The sequence below is a fragment of the Varanus komodoensis genome, unplaced genomic scaffold (genome assembly GCF_004798865.1).
Source record: "Varanus komodoensis strain SLA01 unplaced genomic scaffold, ASM479886v1 scaffold12, whole genome shotgun sequence".
NCBI classification, from domain to species: domain Eukaryota; kingdom Metazoa; phylum Chordata; class Lepidosauria; order Squamata; family Varanidae; genus Varanus; species Varanus komodoensis.
The window spans coordinates 14,380,516-14,397,658 of NW_025335349.1; the positions used below are offsets into that span (position 1 = coordinate 14,380,516).

Genomic DNA, 17,143 nt, shown 5'->3' on the forward strand with positions numbered 1-17,143 from the left:
GCCTGAATCTGGGTTCTTGCAGCTTGAATTGAATGAACTTCTTCCAATCCTCTTTCTCCAGACCATGCATAATTTTTGTACACCTGTCAAGGCCTTCCTTACATTCTCAATTTTCTAAACTAAAAGGTCCTTAACAGTGCAATGTTTCCTTGTAGGGGGAGCTGTGTCACTCTTGACATTGTACTGACATTTCCTGCATCTTTTCCAAGTATTAACACCCTTTTTGAGGTGCAGTGAATAGAACTATGTGTCTGTGCAAGTCTGGTTGCACCACAGGTTTATATAAGGCATTATGTTAGCAGTTTTCACCATTCGTCTTCTGACTGAGATTCAGGAGATCTGGATTCTAATTCCCACTCAGCCGTGAAGCTCTCTGAGTGACTTTGAGCCTGTCAGTCTAATCTACCTCATAGGGTTGTTGTGAAAACAAAAATGGAGATGAAGACCATGTAACCTGCCTTGCCTTCTTTATAAGAGTAACAAAGATGGGATATAAATGTAAATTCAATAATAAGGAGACAGCTATTCTAGCTGGAAGATTGATGTTAATGCACCACCTCACTCTGCTACAGAGTATAGGAAGCTTTGGCTTTCCAAGTTGCAGGCTACAAATTCCATCGTACCTGACCATTGGTCATGCTGGCTAAAGCTTATAGGTGATGGAAGGCTACTAGTTCACTACTCCTGCTGTACTCCCAACAGGGTCTTGAATGGCCACAAACACCTGTTAAAATATCAGTTTTCTGCAACAAAATTCTGCTTCCAGAAAGTCACAGATAGTGATTAAAAATGAACTGCAACAAGCCCCAAGAATCCATTTGGAGATGGATTCACAGAATTAGTCATCAAAAGAACAAAGTCCTTCATGATGAAGGAGCCTACATCACTCAGATTTATGTAACAGTATGTCTTGCATATATAAGTTGAGAACGGCCGGAGAGATCTACATTGCTAGCTCTGGTCTGTGAAGAGAACTGTTACAGTGACATTCAAGAAGTACTACAGAATATTTGGTGTACCTGTCCAAAGATAACATGCAAGTCAAAAGGAATTTTGGTGAAGCTTAAGAGGATGTCCACACCCAACTAGGTGAGGTAATAGGTATATGAAATAATACTACATGCATATAGGTGCAGATCCTCTCAAGATTGTGCCATTGAAGGCTATTTATAGGAGAGTCACATACACAATACTATGACTAGGAGCTGAAAGTTACCAGATTTCCTATTATAAATTAATTTTTAGACAGAGCTTTTCAGTGAAGTGTAACATGGCCTGAATGATTTCAAAACACATATAAAACAAATTTGGTTAAGATGCATAAAAGAATCAGAAATTCATCAAGCTAAAATTATATTCTATGTCAGTCAGCAAACTCTTTACCCTGGGCGGGATCCAGGGTTAGTCATACTTAAGAGTAGACCCACTGAAATCAGTGGAACTTAGTCACCAAATGCTAGTCAACTAGGAACATGTGCAGGGAAAGCTCATGGTGTACTTAAATGTTCATAGCCTTGTTTTGTCCTTGAAACCAGGGTTCTACCTCCCCCCCCTTCCATTCCCTTGTACAACTTGTCTAATAGCAGGTCCTCCTTCTTTTTGATTGGTATGAACTGCTTTGGGAAACAACTGTTCTAGAATAGAAACAGTTTGCAAACCTTTTAAGCAACATTACATCTGTAAACTCCAGTAATTTTTAGGGGAGTCATATTCTGGTTCATGTTCAGGCAATACCACAGATCTTTTAGCTCAGCTCACCCAATAAATGACATTATACCAATATCTTGTGCTGTGCAACCATCTCCTTGAGGTATCTGTAGCAATATATACAATGTCATCCTAATACTGCAGAAATTCCATTGCCCTGGCTGAGCAAAACACAGAGCCAACCTAGAGCTAACACAGAGTGGAATTCAGAAAACTTTCTTCACTTGGTATGACCCATAAAGCTTTAAAATTCAGATAGAATTATCCATTACTGAGAGACTGGCAAACAACACCCAACTGTGCTGAGTTTTGAATCTACCATAGTATTTCAGACATTTTACAAAGGTGGTCTTGCCAACATCCTGGCTTCAGCAAAACTACATGCAAACAGTGCTTGGTTTTTTGTATGACTATTACCAATTTTATATGTAGGGATTGAGCCAATGCATCAGTGTGAGGATTTCTTTGAAGATTAGGTTCTGTGCATTTCAAGTATGACATAACGGAATGGTAGGTTAATAAACTATACAAAGCATACAGGCCTGCTAACTCTCAAGAGGCCAACACAGCTCATCACAGCCAAATATTCTTGGCAGCTCACCAAGATCTATGCCAAGATTCCCCTCCCCCACCACCTTATCATGGTGTTTCCAAATCCAAATTATTCATGCTTGGAAAGTCGAGTAAAATGTTTGCTCTGTCATTTCCATTCCTTGTGTTAAGCAAAGAACTAACACTGCCCAGCCAGCATCAAGCTTAATAAAATGACACTTGCTTTAAGCAGGCAGGAAATACCACATTTTACACTTTTGCTTTTTAAAAGATTTTAATCAGACACATTACAATGCACAATTGTGTCTTTTTAGCCAGAATTAACAGGGTACCATCCACAAGATTTGGAAAGAGGAAATTTTTCCACACTCATCCCTATCTCTTTAAATCAACACAGAGTATTCAAGGTTCCTACCGCCTCAGGGCCCCACCCCCACTCCATTCCCCCTATAGTTCCCATGTGTGCTGAACATCCAATGTTTTTGGTGGGTTTTAACTGGTTAAAAACAAATTATCAATTTGTAACAGCTTTAATGTATAAAACAAAACTCTAACTTGTCCAATACAGACAGGGTACTGATGACAACAATTTAGAAGAACACAAAGCCTGCAGATGTGGGTCACTTGTCCTACATCTAGTAGAAATTTATGGTTTATTGTTCCCAAACAATGTATAAGCAACCCTCATTCTTATTTATAACTAAGCATTCTGAAATAAAACAGTACATGTATTAGCTTGAGGAATGAACCTGTCTGAAAGTAGCATTTTGGGATCCCCCTCAAAACAGAATACTAATGTAAAATTAGTGAACAAATGTCCCATTCAACTACTTTATGAAAACATTCAATTTCAACATTTAAGCACCCCATAACAGTCTGGAAGGCAGAGTTCTTGCCTACTGGAACTCAGTTGTCAAATTATGAGCAGGCTGATATTATAAAGTGAGGAAACAAAATGAACCAAGAGCTACATTCTAATGTCAGGTGTACAAGTGCAAGTCAGCTATATAACTGGTAAGGTTCACCCCAGAATGACTATATTAAAGGCAGTTTTACTGAAGTGGTTTATCAGAAGGGTATCAGAACTGCTATTTATCCTTGAGCATCAAATGAGCATTATTTGTGTGTGCAGTCTTTTAACTGAAGAATTGCCTTAACAGAACTATTTAGAAGGTGAATAATTTAGGCACAAAGAAAGGAAAATTTGATAAATGTTTCCTTCGATGTCCAACCAATGGGTTACAAATCACAAATAAGCCCCCCCTCAAAACAAAACACACACAAAAAACCCCCAAAAACAAAAAATCTTGTCACAATAAACAGCTTCAGAGAGGGGGAAAACGGGGACAAAACTTTTGCACTCTGCACCTGAGATTAGAATCTTGTTCAAAACATATTTTAGGTGATCCATAAAAAATAAACCAAGGCTGCTAGATAGCAAAAGATTGGCATTGTCCCAGTCACATTTATCAGTTCCAATTAATCAAAGCATAATTAGCCATAATTTCTATTTCAAGAGCTATCCTGTTCCTTTGAATAAGCTTTCAGACAAGGAAACAATTACAGTAGTCATTTTTACATGCTAATATAGCCAGTGTGACCGACTTCTCATAGGTGCATTGAAGAAGTTCCACAGCAGAACTTCACAACAGAGATCAATTATTTCATCTTGCTATAGCAAGTGTAACCATTCAGAACATGTAAAAAGGAAACTTTAGTTCTATTACATGTTGATTCACTGATAATGCAAATAACTCCAGTGGATAAATCCAAGATAAAAGCGCCCTTCTGTACAAGAGTGAAATTTCATTATGGCCAGTAGAACAGGCACTCCAGACTAAAGAGTTGAAGTAACATATTTCTTCAATCAAAGACACTGAATGTTTTAGGAAAATAACCAGGCTCAAATTAAGCAGCATACTGAATGGAGAAATGTTTTTCTAGTTTATGTGGACTTAGTTAATAGCAAGGGTGTTAAGAGTAATGACACGGCTTATTTTTGGCTGGGGAAGAAGTCCACTTGTTAAGATTTTATAAGGCAAATGAAATAGATACTGAAAACAGAATTTCTACAAGCATTTGACCTGTAATATTGTAAAATCAAAGTACTATTTTATTAAATGAGTTATTTTATACAATATGAACATCAATATAATTACAACTGTAAAAAATTTAAGAATGAACCAATTTTCAAATTTCCAAGTAGGGCACGACTGTACAGATACATAGATTTGTCTTTACATGAAGCCCAAGAGGAACAGCATAAAAATATGAATGTTTCTATAGCCCCTTCATTTTTTGCTGATCAACAGTTTGTTAGAAAAGCGCTGCAGATTTGTTATGCAATGTCTGAAAGTAGAAGAGTCAATAGGTTCCATGTATTCACCTGCAACACAAGAGCACCACTGCTTAATTAAATTGCTGTATGACTTTAATAGCTAGACAAAACTAGATAATTTTTGGATTAAAGTCAAAAATTAAGATGACACCATTTCAAAATTAAATTAACCTTCCCAACCCCTTGTTAACAGAAGTGACTAAAACCATTTTAGAACACTGCACATTTAACTCCTCATTGAGGTACTGTTGATTTTACAGCTATTCATATTGCAATGCAATAACCTGACAATAGAAATTAAAGTTCTAAATATGGCATGTACCAATACACAATTAATCCAAGCATCTGTTTTTACACTTGTAGTGAAAATGGAAAGTTAACTTCATCTATAAATATTGTTAATTAAATATTTCAGAGATGAAGTTTATCTAGTTTTACATTTAATACAAATTTTAAACAGTACATAATCACCTGTGAACTTTATGCTTGAACATCAGCCAATTCTGGAGGGAGTGGAGTCTTCGGATGCTTGCTCTCAAAGTGCTGTTTGAAGGTCTTGGGATCTGGCATCTGTGTCTAATTAAGGAAAGAAAGCTTTATGCAAGACAAATCCCATACTGACCTCCATACAGACCCCCAAACAGCCCCCTTTCCCTGCATCCTCAAGGTTAGCAGCATTTGTCTAGTGTTTTGGGGCTAAACAGCAACCTGATTTTGGAGGCTCTGCTCTTCCCTCTCTATATCTCCTAAATTCCCCTTTCAAACTATTCACTCAGCCATATTCAGTTCTTATATTTTCCACGAGTTTATGCAATTTGGACCTTATTTCCTCTTCCATTTCATACTTCCCTCATTCAGCTGGTATTCTCTCGCAAATCAGCAAATTTAGTTTTAAACATAGCTTTCTAAAGGTTGACAAAATATAGAGCTGCAAGCTTAATTAAATACAACTAAAATAAACATGATAAAAAGCCATTTAGAATGGTTTTAATTTTCTTGAAATCCTGATAGGTTCATTATGACATTTAAAACATTATTTAGTAATAACCCTTATTGCATTCTGCCTATTTTTCATCCGCAAGTATGATTTTACTTTTCTACAACAATTATGAACAGGCTGTGACATGCTGTTTGTTAATTTCAGCAACACCTCTGATAGTAATTGACTATAATGGAGCCACTATCATGGAAACCCACTTTTTCTTCTGTGAAGGTTTAACTCAATATGGAACCAATGAACTTGCCCTTATAAGTGCACTTTCTCACAAATCTACTGTAATGGCCCCTGCCACCCAAATGAGAAGGCAAATACCAAATTATCAAAGAGGTATTTTACTATGCAGAAAACACATGCACACACAAGCTATCATCTAGGAGTTAACAGTTGATTCTGCAACAGGCTGATATATACATGGGGCTGCAACACTACCATTTATACTGTCACTTATGCAAGTAATAAAACTTATAAGCAAGGCACCCATGAAGTGTGGGAAAGTATATGGAAACACGATCTGAAAAGAAACAAGTTCGCACATAATTAACAGATATTTTTTGCCCCACTATTGGACCAATACAGTTACTTTGCCAAGTGCTATGCTCAGTTGTATATTCAGGCAAAAACTGTGTAATTATTTACTTCTAGATGTTCATCTTGATCATTTTTAATCATATCTGTTATGCATATGGCAAGACTATTTTATTGGTATTTTGTCCCTCTGTCAGTTATTTCAACTGTGTACTGCCTTAGGAGACTCATAGTGAACTGCAGCTTGTAAGTAAAATATTCTTCATTGTCCAGGGCCACATGAAGCATGGATGTTTCAGTTTCATTCCTCCTGACTGCTTAGTCTATTACTGCTAATCAAGGCTTACTGATTAGCAATAATTAATTACATCGTGCATATACATGCTGTTATGCCCTCCAACTGTCAGTAGCACAAGGTATGAAATTTGCCCAAGTGTTGAACAACTGGCGGAAATCATGGAACACAAACATGCATCTTCATCTGACATAAGGCACAACTGGTTGCTAGGTAACTTTTTGATTTACTAGCACAGAATGTCCAGCAGCTGAAAGCTAACACTTGGGAAAGGGATTGTACTCATGCAAATAGGTGGAAGATAGAAATCAATTGATATAATGGCTGCTGCTATCACATAGGGTACATTGAACTGTATATGTGAGCAGTGTTTCCATGGAGTTTTTCCTTCATGTTTGTAAACAGAGAGCATTAGGGGATTACTTAAGGTGAAGGGATGGCAGACCAAACCATTAATTCATCTCCATTTGGAATATCTTCTGTTCAAGGAAGAGGAAACCTATGGCTCCTGGGGTCCTCCTCTGTGGCTGCGCCCCCCCCCCCCCTTCTGTGCTGGTTGCAGAAGGAGAGGCTTCTCTTCATAGCCACCATGGAAAAGCAGAACACTGCAAATGCTGGGATCACACTCTGGATTAGGATTCTGGAGTGAGGGGCAGAAGTCTCTAATTCTTTGTTTGCCACAGTGGTAGCATTCTGGATTAGAGCCCTACATCTGTAATTTGCACAGGTGAGGAAAAGAATCCTCTGAAACAAATAGATTTTTTTTTTTTTGTAATACAAATTGCAGGCCCAGAGTCACTGATTCACACGATGAATGAATGGGATGTGCCTCTCTCTTACACACAACAACAAAATAGTTTTTCAAAATATCTAATTTCATACCATAAGAGTCCCGTTTGGGGTTTAAAGAAAATTTGCACAGTATTTTGTTTTGAAAGTCTCTTACCCTACAGACGGTGCAGGTATATATTAAAGCGGCCTTAGCTGCAGCCTTCTGATCATGGCCTTGTTTCTTTTTCTGTCCTGCTTGCTTTTTGGCATTTTTCTGCTGTGACTGAATCTTCTGCTGTCCACGGGCCATATCTAAAATTAATTGTGTTAAGTCATTATAACAGGTTACTCATATATACTCTAACCATATTTCTTTAGAAATACGTGTTCTAGAGTTCAAAGAATCTGTCCCTTTCTAACTGTATTTAGGACTAAAACTTTAGAAGCTGGCCTCTAAAGCAACCTGTCCAGATTGGGTCCTTTCAGATGTTTTGGAATACAATTCCCAGCATTCCTAATGATCAGTTATGCAGGCTGGAGTTGATAAAAACTGAAGTCCAAAACTTCTGGGGGACAGCTGGTTGGGGAGGGTTGTTCTTTATTTCTTAAAATCAGCATCAACATGGAAAATATGTAAGCACCCTTCACATACCCATATGGGTCAATTCTTCCTGAGGCAAGCACATCCTCTGAAAACTTCTTTTGCAATTCCTCTCACACGTGCTTTTCCCATAACTAGAAACTTTACAGGCTCTCCAGCATTCTTCTAAATCTAACTTGCACAACCTCTAAGCCCCTCCACCCTGGAATTCCAGCTGATATCTCCTATCTGAGACCAAAGATACAGGCAGCTCTGAGTAGCAGAACCCCTATGGGGACAACATGTACCACATAAAGCTGAAGAACTGGATTGTGCTGGGAAAGAACTCTTCCCAGCTCTGGCCAAGTCTGTTCATACTGCTCCCATCAGGATAATGCATGTCATACAAAGCTGGGAACTTGGTTCAGGGTTAGGAGGTGCAGATGTTCTTTCCAGTTCTAGTCAAAATCCCCTATGCCTCTCTCAGCACACAGAAAAGTAAAATGAGTAAGCTGATGACAGGAGTGCATATGGCAATGCTCACCAACATCATCTGATCCTCAGTGGAACTGGTGAGAAGTAATTTTCAAGTCTAAAACCAATTCCCCACACTTATAAAGATCAAGGAAGCAATTTTATAGAGCAACAGTAGCAGAATATTTCTCACTTTTGGGAAAGAATTCAGGTTCAAAAATCCTAATTAAGAGTTATAGAACAAACACAAGCTACAGCTATTTTCATAAGAAACATATGGCTACTGTTGAAACATGCAGCCTTCTGTCAAGTTACTTTCTCTTTCTCCCCTAAAACATATTCTGTATAAGGACATCACTATCACTGTACATTTCCCTGCAGTACTAATTTGTCCTATACAACCAATGATGTATAGTAATGTGAATGGAATGTTACAAATCCTTCACTGAATCCCTGGAATTCAACACCTTTAGTACTCCATCTGAACTTGGAACAACTGTAGCCTCTAGTAAATACTTGCTGATCATCTTAGATTAGCAATAGCCTACTATTTACTAATAAAGCTGGATATAAGTAAACAAGGACTGAACAACCACTAGAAGCCATACATAACGAAGGAAAAAATGTTTTGTTTTTTTTTAATGCTTCCCATCATTCAGGATGGAAAGGTGAAAGCAAAACAAGATTAAGTAAGAAACCTTGCTAAGGTTATTTGTGACAGACAGTATTATAGTTAAATATGTACAGGAAGGGTTAAGTCAGCTGAATGCATACAAATGAACAAAAGAACTACAAGGCAGCTCAGCTGCAGAACAACCAATGGAATTACAATCACAGGATCTACACCTTCTGTTAGAAGTGCCTGAATAGGTCTATTCCTGGTTTAAATCTATTAAAACTCTTCAATCTACTTCCAAAGAGTAGCAGCAGAATAAAGTATGCGCCAAAAGCATGCATCATTACAAGAAAGCTTGTAATGTCTATGTGGACACATCAGCAATATGCTTGACATAGAATCAATCTATCAATTTCAATTTGACTATTTTAAAATTCAAACAAAAATCAGCTTATGCTATGTACTTATATATTAAGTGTGCAATCCTATGAATATTTAGATGGAAAAATGTCCTAGAACTCATTGCATTTCCTACATGTACTCCCCATCTTCTCATGCACAGGGCTTAATTATTACCTGTTTTAATCAAGCCACAGCTTGCCTGTTCAGGCACTAACTACAGTTTTAGTAAAACAGGAAGTAATTAATTAAGCTCTGTGACAGAAGACAGGTTCAGAGGTCTTTCACTGTGCAAGAGCAGTGCTCATTCACAAACTTCCAAATTATGGTTTGAAGGATTTTCTGAGTGAAATTACCAAATTAAAATCTTGTTTTCAATGTAGAATAAAGAACTGCATGGAAAACTATTTAACTATTGAGGAATTCCTACTTGATCCAAGGATTGGAAAATTATGGTGCTAACAGGGATCTAGCAGATACAACGTAGTCCACAAATAATCTACTCCCATCTTATGCTCTCCAGCTAACTAAGCTCTGGATTATACTCTATTATTATTAACAAATTGTATGTGTGCTTTCATCTTCCATGCCATACAGAAATGCTAGTTATGGGTAATTAACTTTAAAGAAAATGGAGTTGCAAAGTGCTGAACTTCAGCAAATTCACTCTCTCAAACCTATGTTTGCTGAGAATATGTGGATCTAGGCCAGGGGTCAGCAATCCGTGGCTCCGGAGCCGCACGTGGCTCTTGAATCCCTCTGCTGTGACTCCGTCACTCAAACTACGTGTCACAGCCGCTGATCTGAGACACGTGCCAGCACAGCCACTGATCTGTGACACGCGCCGATTTACTGAGCTTTTCACGATTTACTGAGCTTTTTCCCCCGGTAGGCCAACCATGGATAAATTGAAGAAAAGAAAAAAATCTGAAGAAAACAGAACATTTAATGGTATGTGGGTAGATTCATTTGCTTTTACTGCTGACGAGACTGGTTTACCAGTATGCTTAATATGCGACGAGAAATTGGCAAACAACAAAAAGTTGAATGTTGCAAGACATTTTCAGAACAAACACACAGCCTTTGCTGAAAAATATCCGGATGGAGATGAGAGAAAAAAAGCCATTTCGGAACTGATGCAGAAGGTTGATCTGAGCAAAAATCATAATTTAAGTTTGGCTTTTTATTTCCTAAATACAAGGAGGACTCAAATAGACATTGAGTATTTTATTTGAAAGTAAACTTCAGCCCAGCATCTTTTTTTTCAGAGTTCGAAATGTTTTTGTTGCATGCAGAAATAAAAATTTGTTTTCTCTGTAGCAGTTCATTCATTTCATACATGCAACACACTATAGTTTTTTTTATACATAGCATAAAAGTAAAAAATGATATATGCAGTGTTATCTTCATTTTAGATGTCAAAAGGATTTTGCAGCTCCCAGTGTTTTTTCTGTGGGAAACGGGTCCAAATGGCTCTGAGTGTTAAAGGTTGCTGACCCCTGATCTAGGCCATTATTAAGGTCAATACTGTAGGTAAAAAATCTATGGACAGAAGCTTCTTTGTAAATACAACCTTCCATGTTGCACTGTAAGACAAACAGAGTCTGCTAAGGAACAGCATAGTTCTACCATTTGGTTAAAAGATTGCACAGTTACTTATTGCAAGTGCCATGGAACTTAGTTCTTAGCAAACATACAAGGGATTGTGCTATCAGCCCTTAGTTCTTTGCACATGTAGAGAAAGACTCAATCATTAATATAGCAGTATTAGTGAGCCCCATCTCTAAGCTGTTATAATAAAGGAGTGCAAAAGGCTTGTCAGCTGGATCACCAAATATTCTGAATTACGTTTCTAAATATGAAGGTTCTTTTATTATGCTGAACACAAAAGCTAGCATGTGTTAACTGTTATAACTATTAATCTATATTTATTCCTGCCACAGTAGTATATAAATTTCAAAACAGGGAACACCATTTAAAGTTGCTTTAATCTATATCAATCCACTTTGCTTTCAAGGGACTCATACTTCCTTTTTATAATACTGATTATTTAATTTGTATCTTGCCCATCATACAAGCTGCTCACATGCATGGACAATACCTTTTTATTTGCCAAACATCTCTGTAAGGTAGATTAGGGTTGGCTGAAGGCATGAAACAGGCCAAAGGCCAGCTAGTATCATGGCTGCAAGACTGAGAAATGCACTCTTCAGAGAGGTTTGCCTAGCACTGAGCCTATACTCTTTTCGGCGCCAGGTCAAAACCTTTTTATTTAATTGTTATTTTAAAAATTAGTATTTTAATGGTTTTAACACTCGCTTTTATTTTTACTGGTTATATTGTGTTATTATATTATACTGTGATACTGTTTTATTTGACTTTGATTTTAATTGTTGTAAGCCATCCTGAGATGTTATACATAAAGGATAGCATATAAAAGTTTTAAATAAATAAAATTTGTGTTAACCCCCAAGCTTTCCATAAAAAGCAATCCAGCAATTTTCTTTTCAGCCTGTTGCCTTTGTGCATTCTCCATTATCCAACAGGTGGCATGTGGACTCTGAAAAAATAATTTTAGCCAGTTCTGGTTTCCCTTTGACTGCTGCTTGTATCACTGTGCAGGTGCACAGAGGAAAGTATCAACTTATGCTGTTTGAAATTTCAGAAGATACACTCTTGGTAATTTTGTTGGATAAGACAGACAAGGCTGAAGAGTTGCAGGCAACCAAATCTTATCCATCTTAGTTACTGTACTGTACTCTTGAAATACAAATTAAGATTACTTTAAGCCAGTTGCAAACCTAGTCTAGTAGTGATCACAAATGAATGGAGGCAAATGAACTCCACAAAACAGATTAGAAAGCTATCCATATCTGCTTAACTTTTAAAAGATGTGCATCTTACCATTCAACTCTGAGGCTCACATAGCTGCTTACTAGGGCTGTAACCCAGTAAAAGAAATGTGCTTGTATGCGTTTCAGTTGATTACTTAAAGAAAGTGTGCAAACAATTCCAAACAACAGTTCCAGAGCAACAAACTGTTTTTTTGAGTACTTTACTGTTAACGATATAATTATTCATTATACAAATTATCAACCAAAAGATTTTAACAGAGCTCAAAAGCTAGTGACAAATACAGCAAGGACTTACTGGAGTATTATAACCCCTCAAGCTCTTTTTGAAGAAGTCATTACATTGCTTTGATAAAATTAAAAAAATATTTAAGGCAATATGTTCTAAATGTTTAGGCAACTTGACAATTGCTTGGGAAAAGCCAATTGGGGATCAGATAGTGTTCGTTTTTGTTGGTAAATAAGGGAATGAAAAAGCATATAAAAATATGCAGAAATAGTGAATCATAGACCAACAAGCTATAGCTCTATTATTGTTTCAATGTAAAATTAGCACTTGCACTTTCCTCCAGGTGAAACAGTGTTTCCCATACAAACATGATTAATATTTCTATTGTGTTTTATATGGTGTAATTGTTTTAATGTCTTAATACTTTACTGTTTTTCTTGCATTGCTTTAAGGTTTTATTATTTTAAACTTCTATGCACTGTCATGATAGCATTTATAACAATTTATTTGCCAAAAAGCTAAGAACTTGCTAATGATAATTATCTCCATCTCAGTTTTTGCAGAACATTTCATCCTTATGCCAGCAAAGAGATTCTGGAGAAAATGGCAGACTTGTAGACATGCTGGGCATACTTGTTATGTAAGTATGTTAGTTACTGTTACATTGTGTTTTGACTTTAGAACAACCCCATGAGAAAGATCACTTAGGGCACAATTCTATGCATGTTTAGTCAAAAAAAGCCCTACAACTTCCACCATTTCTCAGCCAGCCATGCTATGTGGGGGATTCTGGCAACTGCAGGGCTTTCTGACTAAACATACATAAGAATCCTCAGGAACTTATGGGAGGAAGTGAGGCAGCAATAACAACTTCATCCATGGCCACACACATGGCTGATTCACACATAACTAGGCCATCATTGGCTACTCTTGGTTGTTTAACTCTACCATAAACCACAACACCCAGTTTCACATGGCATGGCATAGTACATGGCCATTGTGGTTTATATATTCAAAATGGCAGGCGCCAGGCACCACTGCCCATGATTGTACAAACCAGGTCAGTGAGTGAACTCATAAAATCACTGCTCCTGGATGAAAGCGTAATGGTTTACTAGATTAGACAACACCACAAAATTATCTAATATTATTATCCACAGAACTTGCATTGCTTTAACAATTCATGTAGTTTTAAATTGTCTGCCTACACCTAATTACATACACATAATTCTTCAAATTTTTAATAGGATTTTTAGATTTACTTGTTCCAGGGAAAAACCTTTTCTGCACCAAACCAGAATGTGAGTTGTTGTGACCAGCTATATCCTGCGTAACAAGTTATTTCACAGGGAGTGCAATCCTATGGCTGCTAGACAAAATCTAGGTGAGCACTGGATTTTTCAGAGATCTAACTACGAGGTTGGAAAATCATTCTGACCTTCCCCAGTTGTAGTTTGCAGGGAAAGAAATATGCTGCATGCATCTCCGAGGTCTGAAGAGCAACCATATAGGGAGAAGAGGGGAGAAGAGAAGACAAGGCCCTGCCGAAGTATCCTGCCAGTGACTTAGCTTCCTTCTCTCACACTCTTGAGGCATGACACTTGGGACAGCCAAAATCAGCCATCTCTGTGCTTTGCAAGGTGGTATGAGCACAGAAGTGACCTTCATTTCCATGTCCTTTCACTCTGCATAGGGTGGCTGTAATCCTCAGTATTTGTAAGGTTACAGACATCTGGATTGGATTGCGCCCTAGGTAGATTAATAAAGATAGGATCAATTAGGCTTTGCATACTGGCTGCTAATATGTCAATATGTTTTCCTTTTGTAATAAGACTCATACAATGTTTGTCATGTTTACAGTAAGCCTATACTTGCTAGTTGGAACAAGTAAGAATTTAAAAGGGCAGGATAGGCAAGATATTCCTTGTGATGGCAAATATTCCTCCTATTCATGAGACTGTCAACAAAATTCAATCTGTTAAGTCCCCAAAGAATTTCAGTCTTGATACAACAATTCCTAGAGATACACAGAGACAGTCATGTTATCAGACATTTTCTGGGCTTCAGGTATGAACTCCCATAACCCAACATAGCTATCTAGTCCTGACATAGTGGGCTTCTGTAAATGCAGGCAAAATCATAACAAATTACTACAAGCATAATTGAGCAATAGTCATATTAAAAGGCATGTAGTTTAAAGAAATCCTTGAGGCAGTGTACTCTTTGGAGCTCCTTAATGTCAACAGATCAACAGCTACAGTTTTCTGAACAGAACTTAGGTGCACAAGCATTCAAAACTAAATATGCCCCTCCCCCTCAAAAGTTCAGGAAAAAGCAAAACACAGATTAAACTGTCAAACACAGCTCCTGCTCAAGAACTTGTTTTGTAGAAGGAAATATCTAATTCTGCTAACAGTCCATGCATGTGACAGAGAAACAAATAGTAACAAACTTTCATATCTCAGGTCTAACACCAACAGCTGCCTTTTACACATGTAGCTGCAAAGAGATTAATTTGAACTTGAACATACAGTTAATCCTCACTTTGGTCAGGATAAATATATACAAACATTCCAATTTTTAACTGTTTCATGTGATGAAGTAAAAAAGAACAGCACACTATCCCACTATGTGATGGCACGACAAAAGAGGCCAAATGTGGGATAAAGGCTTCAAGAATCAGACCTCAGTGGTTTCCCAACACCTATTCAAGGTGCCTAGATGCTCCCAGTAAGGCTACTTAATAATCTTTGGCGTCACCTTCACTTTGATGGCAATCTAAAGATACAGGGCATTATAAAATAATTACATCTTTTATAAGTAACATTAAAAACCCCATAACACTGCCCAGAAATTCTCTTCTGAAGCAATTCTTAAGAATTTTTTTGTGTTTAAAGGGGCTTTAGAAAGCGAAACAGCACCCACAAAGCCAGTCCCAGATAAACAATCCCAATAGCCAAATGATTATTTCTAATTGCTTTCGGTAGGCCCAGAAATAACTCTCAGCCACTTATAACACACGCCAGGAAGATGGGGAAAAAGCAAGTGACAAATGCCCCCACAGGGCAGGCCCGCCAAAGGCCAGCATAATCATGTGCTCGGCCACTGTAAACACCCCGTCACAGGAATCTGAGGGCAAGCGCCTCAATGCCTAGCCCCGCTAAAACAAACCCCACGTCCCTCCTCCCTCCCTCCCTCTCCCCCATACCGCCGAGCCCCTGACAGGAAAACTTCCCTCAGGATCAAGCAAGGCGGAGGTAGAAAAGATTTCAACCCGCGCTAAGGAGGCTGTCGGCCTCTCCCTCGCTACAGCGAAGCCTCTCGGGCCCAGCGGCCTCGCGTCGATGGAGCCCCCTCGTTTACCCGGGCTGTGGGATCCCGCCTACGAGGCGTCAGTCGGCGGCTAGCGAAGAAGGCTCCGCGCGGCCCAGCAGCAGCAGCTGCTGCCGCCGCCTGCCCAGGAGGATGGAGAAGCCCGTATGTCTTCCTGTCTGTCTTCCTTCCTGTCTGTCGGTCCGCCCGTCCGCCAGCAGCAGCACCGCCTTCGTCGCCGTCGTGCGCACGCGCCACCTCCGCGGCCCCCCCAACCCCCACCCGGGCCTAAACAGGCCGAGCCACTCCCGCCAACGCCTTATCTGGCTGTACCCGCGCCGGGCCAATAGCGGCGCCTCCCCATTACATAACACGGGCGGGAGCACGAGAAGGCGGGAGAGTGCGGGTGGCTGAGGGGGAGAAAAGCTCTCGTTGGAGGGGAGGGGGGAGACTGGCCGAGGGCCCTGCAGCGCCACTTCTTCCCTCCACGTTTTCTGGTTCGTGTCAGAAGCAATAATTTTCCCGCTCTGTTTCTTGGGTTGTGGAAGACGAAGGGGAAGCGACCCGTATCTCGCCAGCAGGGGACGGAAAACAGATGCTGCACAGCAATAGCACAGTCAAAATGTACTTGGTCTTAAGGCATTTTTGTGCCTGCTCATTAAGTTCTAATAAAAGATGGTGTTCGTCTGGATATACAAGTATTCCCTCTCCCGCTCCAGAAAGGAACAAGGAAAAAAAGCAGAGCTACTTGCGGCAGTAAAGGTCCTTCTCTTGGTTTACTGAGGAGAAAACTTACTGACTGCTTATTTAGCTTTTCCTGATGTGTATTGGGTCAGCTTGACTCTGACCCTGACGCAAACTGCTCTAGTACATACATAACTAGAATGACGAGAAACTAAGTAATCCAGAGATCGAGCGATGAAATCTCTGGCAAATTTCGGTCTGGCACGCATACACAGCCCCACCTCTTCTTCTTTCTGCTTCACAAGTTACGTGTCTCCCCCGCTTGAAAAAAAGAATGTCACGTGTACGCCTCCTGACAACTTGGAGATGGCGACCGTTTCCAAATGTGTGTTGACTTGCTGTGAAATATGTAGGTGAATGTAGTTACGTGCAGTAATTTATATTCTGTTATGCAAAAAGAGTCTCAGAGTGGCAAAATATATTTTAAATAAATAATAGGAAGAATGTGTAGCACTATAATAAAAGCCTAAAAGAATAGGTGAACTTGATTCTTTTTAGAATTAGTTTAGTGTCACTTTAAATAAGGAATTCATTGCCGCTGATGCTTAATTTTGTGAATTTACTTTGTGTGTGGTGGGGTTGCTGCTGTTGGTTTTAGTTGTTCATGTGTTTGAATGATTATTTATGTGTTTATATTTTGTAAACTCCAGTGAGCCAGTTCTTTTAGGTACTTTTTATATTTATGCTTTATTGTGAAATACAAAAGCGAAACTACACCATTAGAGAAGAATAAGAATAAACTAAAATAT

The 17,143-nt window shown here is 38.8% G+C and overlaps 1 protein-coding gene across 3 annotated transcripts; it reads right to left on the reverse strand.

Moving 5' to 3' along the window:
• Positions 1–2,514: 2,514 nt before the first annotated feature.
• ZNF706 (zinc finger protein 706) lies at positions 2,515–15,874 on the reverse strand. 3 transcript variants are annotated; one of them, XM_044421731.1, is made up of 4 exons: positions 15,702–15,874; positions 7,364–7,500; positions 5,069–5,173; positions 2,515–4,645 (listed from the first exon to the last, which is right to left on the reverse strand). In XM_044421731.1, the coding sequence occupies exons 2-3, from the start codon at positions 7,496–7,498 to the stop codon at positions 5,078–5,080; spliced, it is 231 nt and encodes a 76-aa protein (XP_044277666.1). In that variant the 5' UTR covers positions 7,499–7,500; positions 15,702–15,874; the 3' UTR covers positions 2,515–4,645; positions 5,069–5,077. The 3 variants fall into 3 exon arrangements, with proteins under 3 accessions (XP_044277666.1, XP_044277668.1, XP_044277667.1); XM_044421733.1 differs by lacking the exon at positions 15,702–15,874 and adding an exon at positions 15,574–15,676; XM_044421732.1 differs by lacking the exon at positions 15,702–15,874 and adding an exon at positions 13,777–15,459.
• Between the last annotated feature and the right edge of the window lie 1,269 nt (positions 15,875–17,143).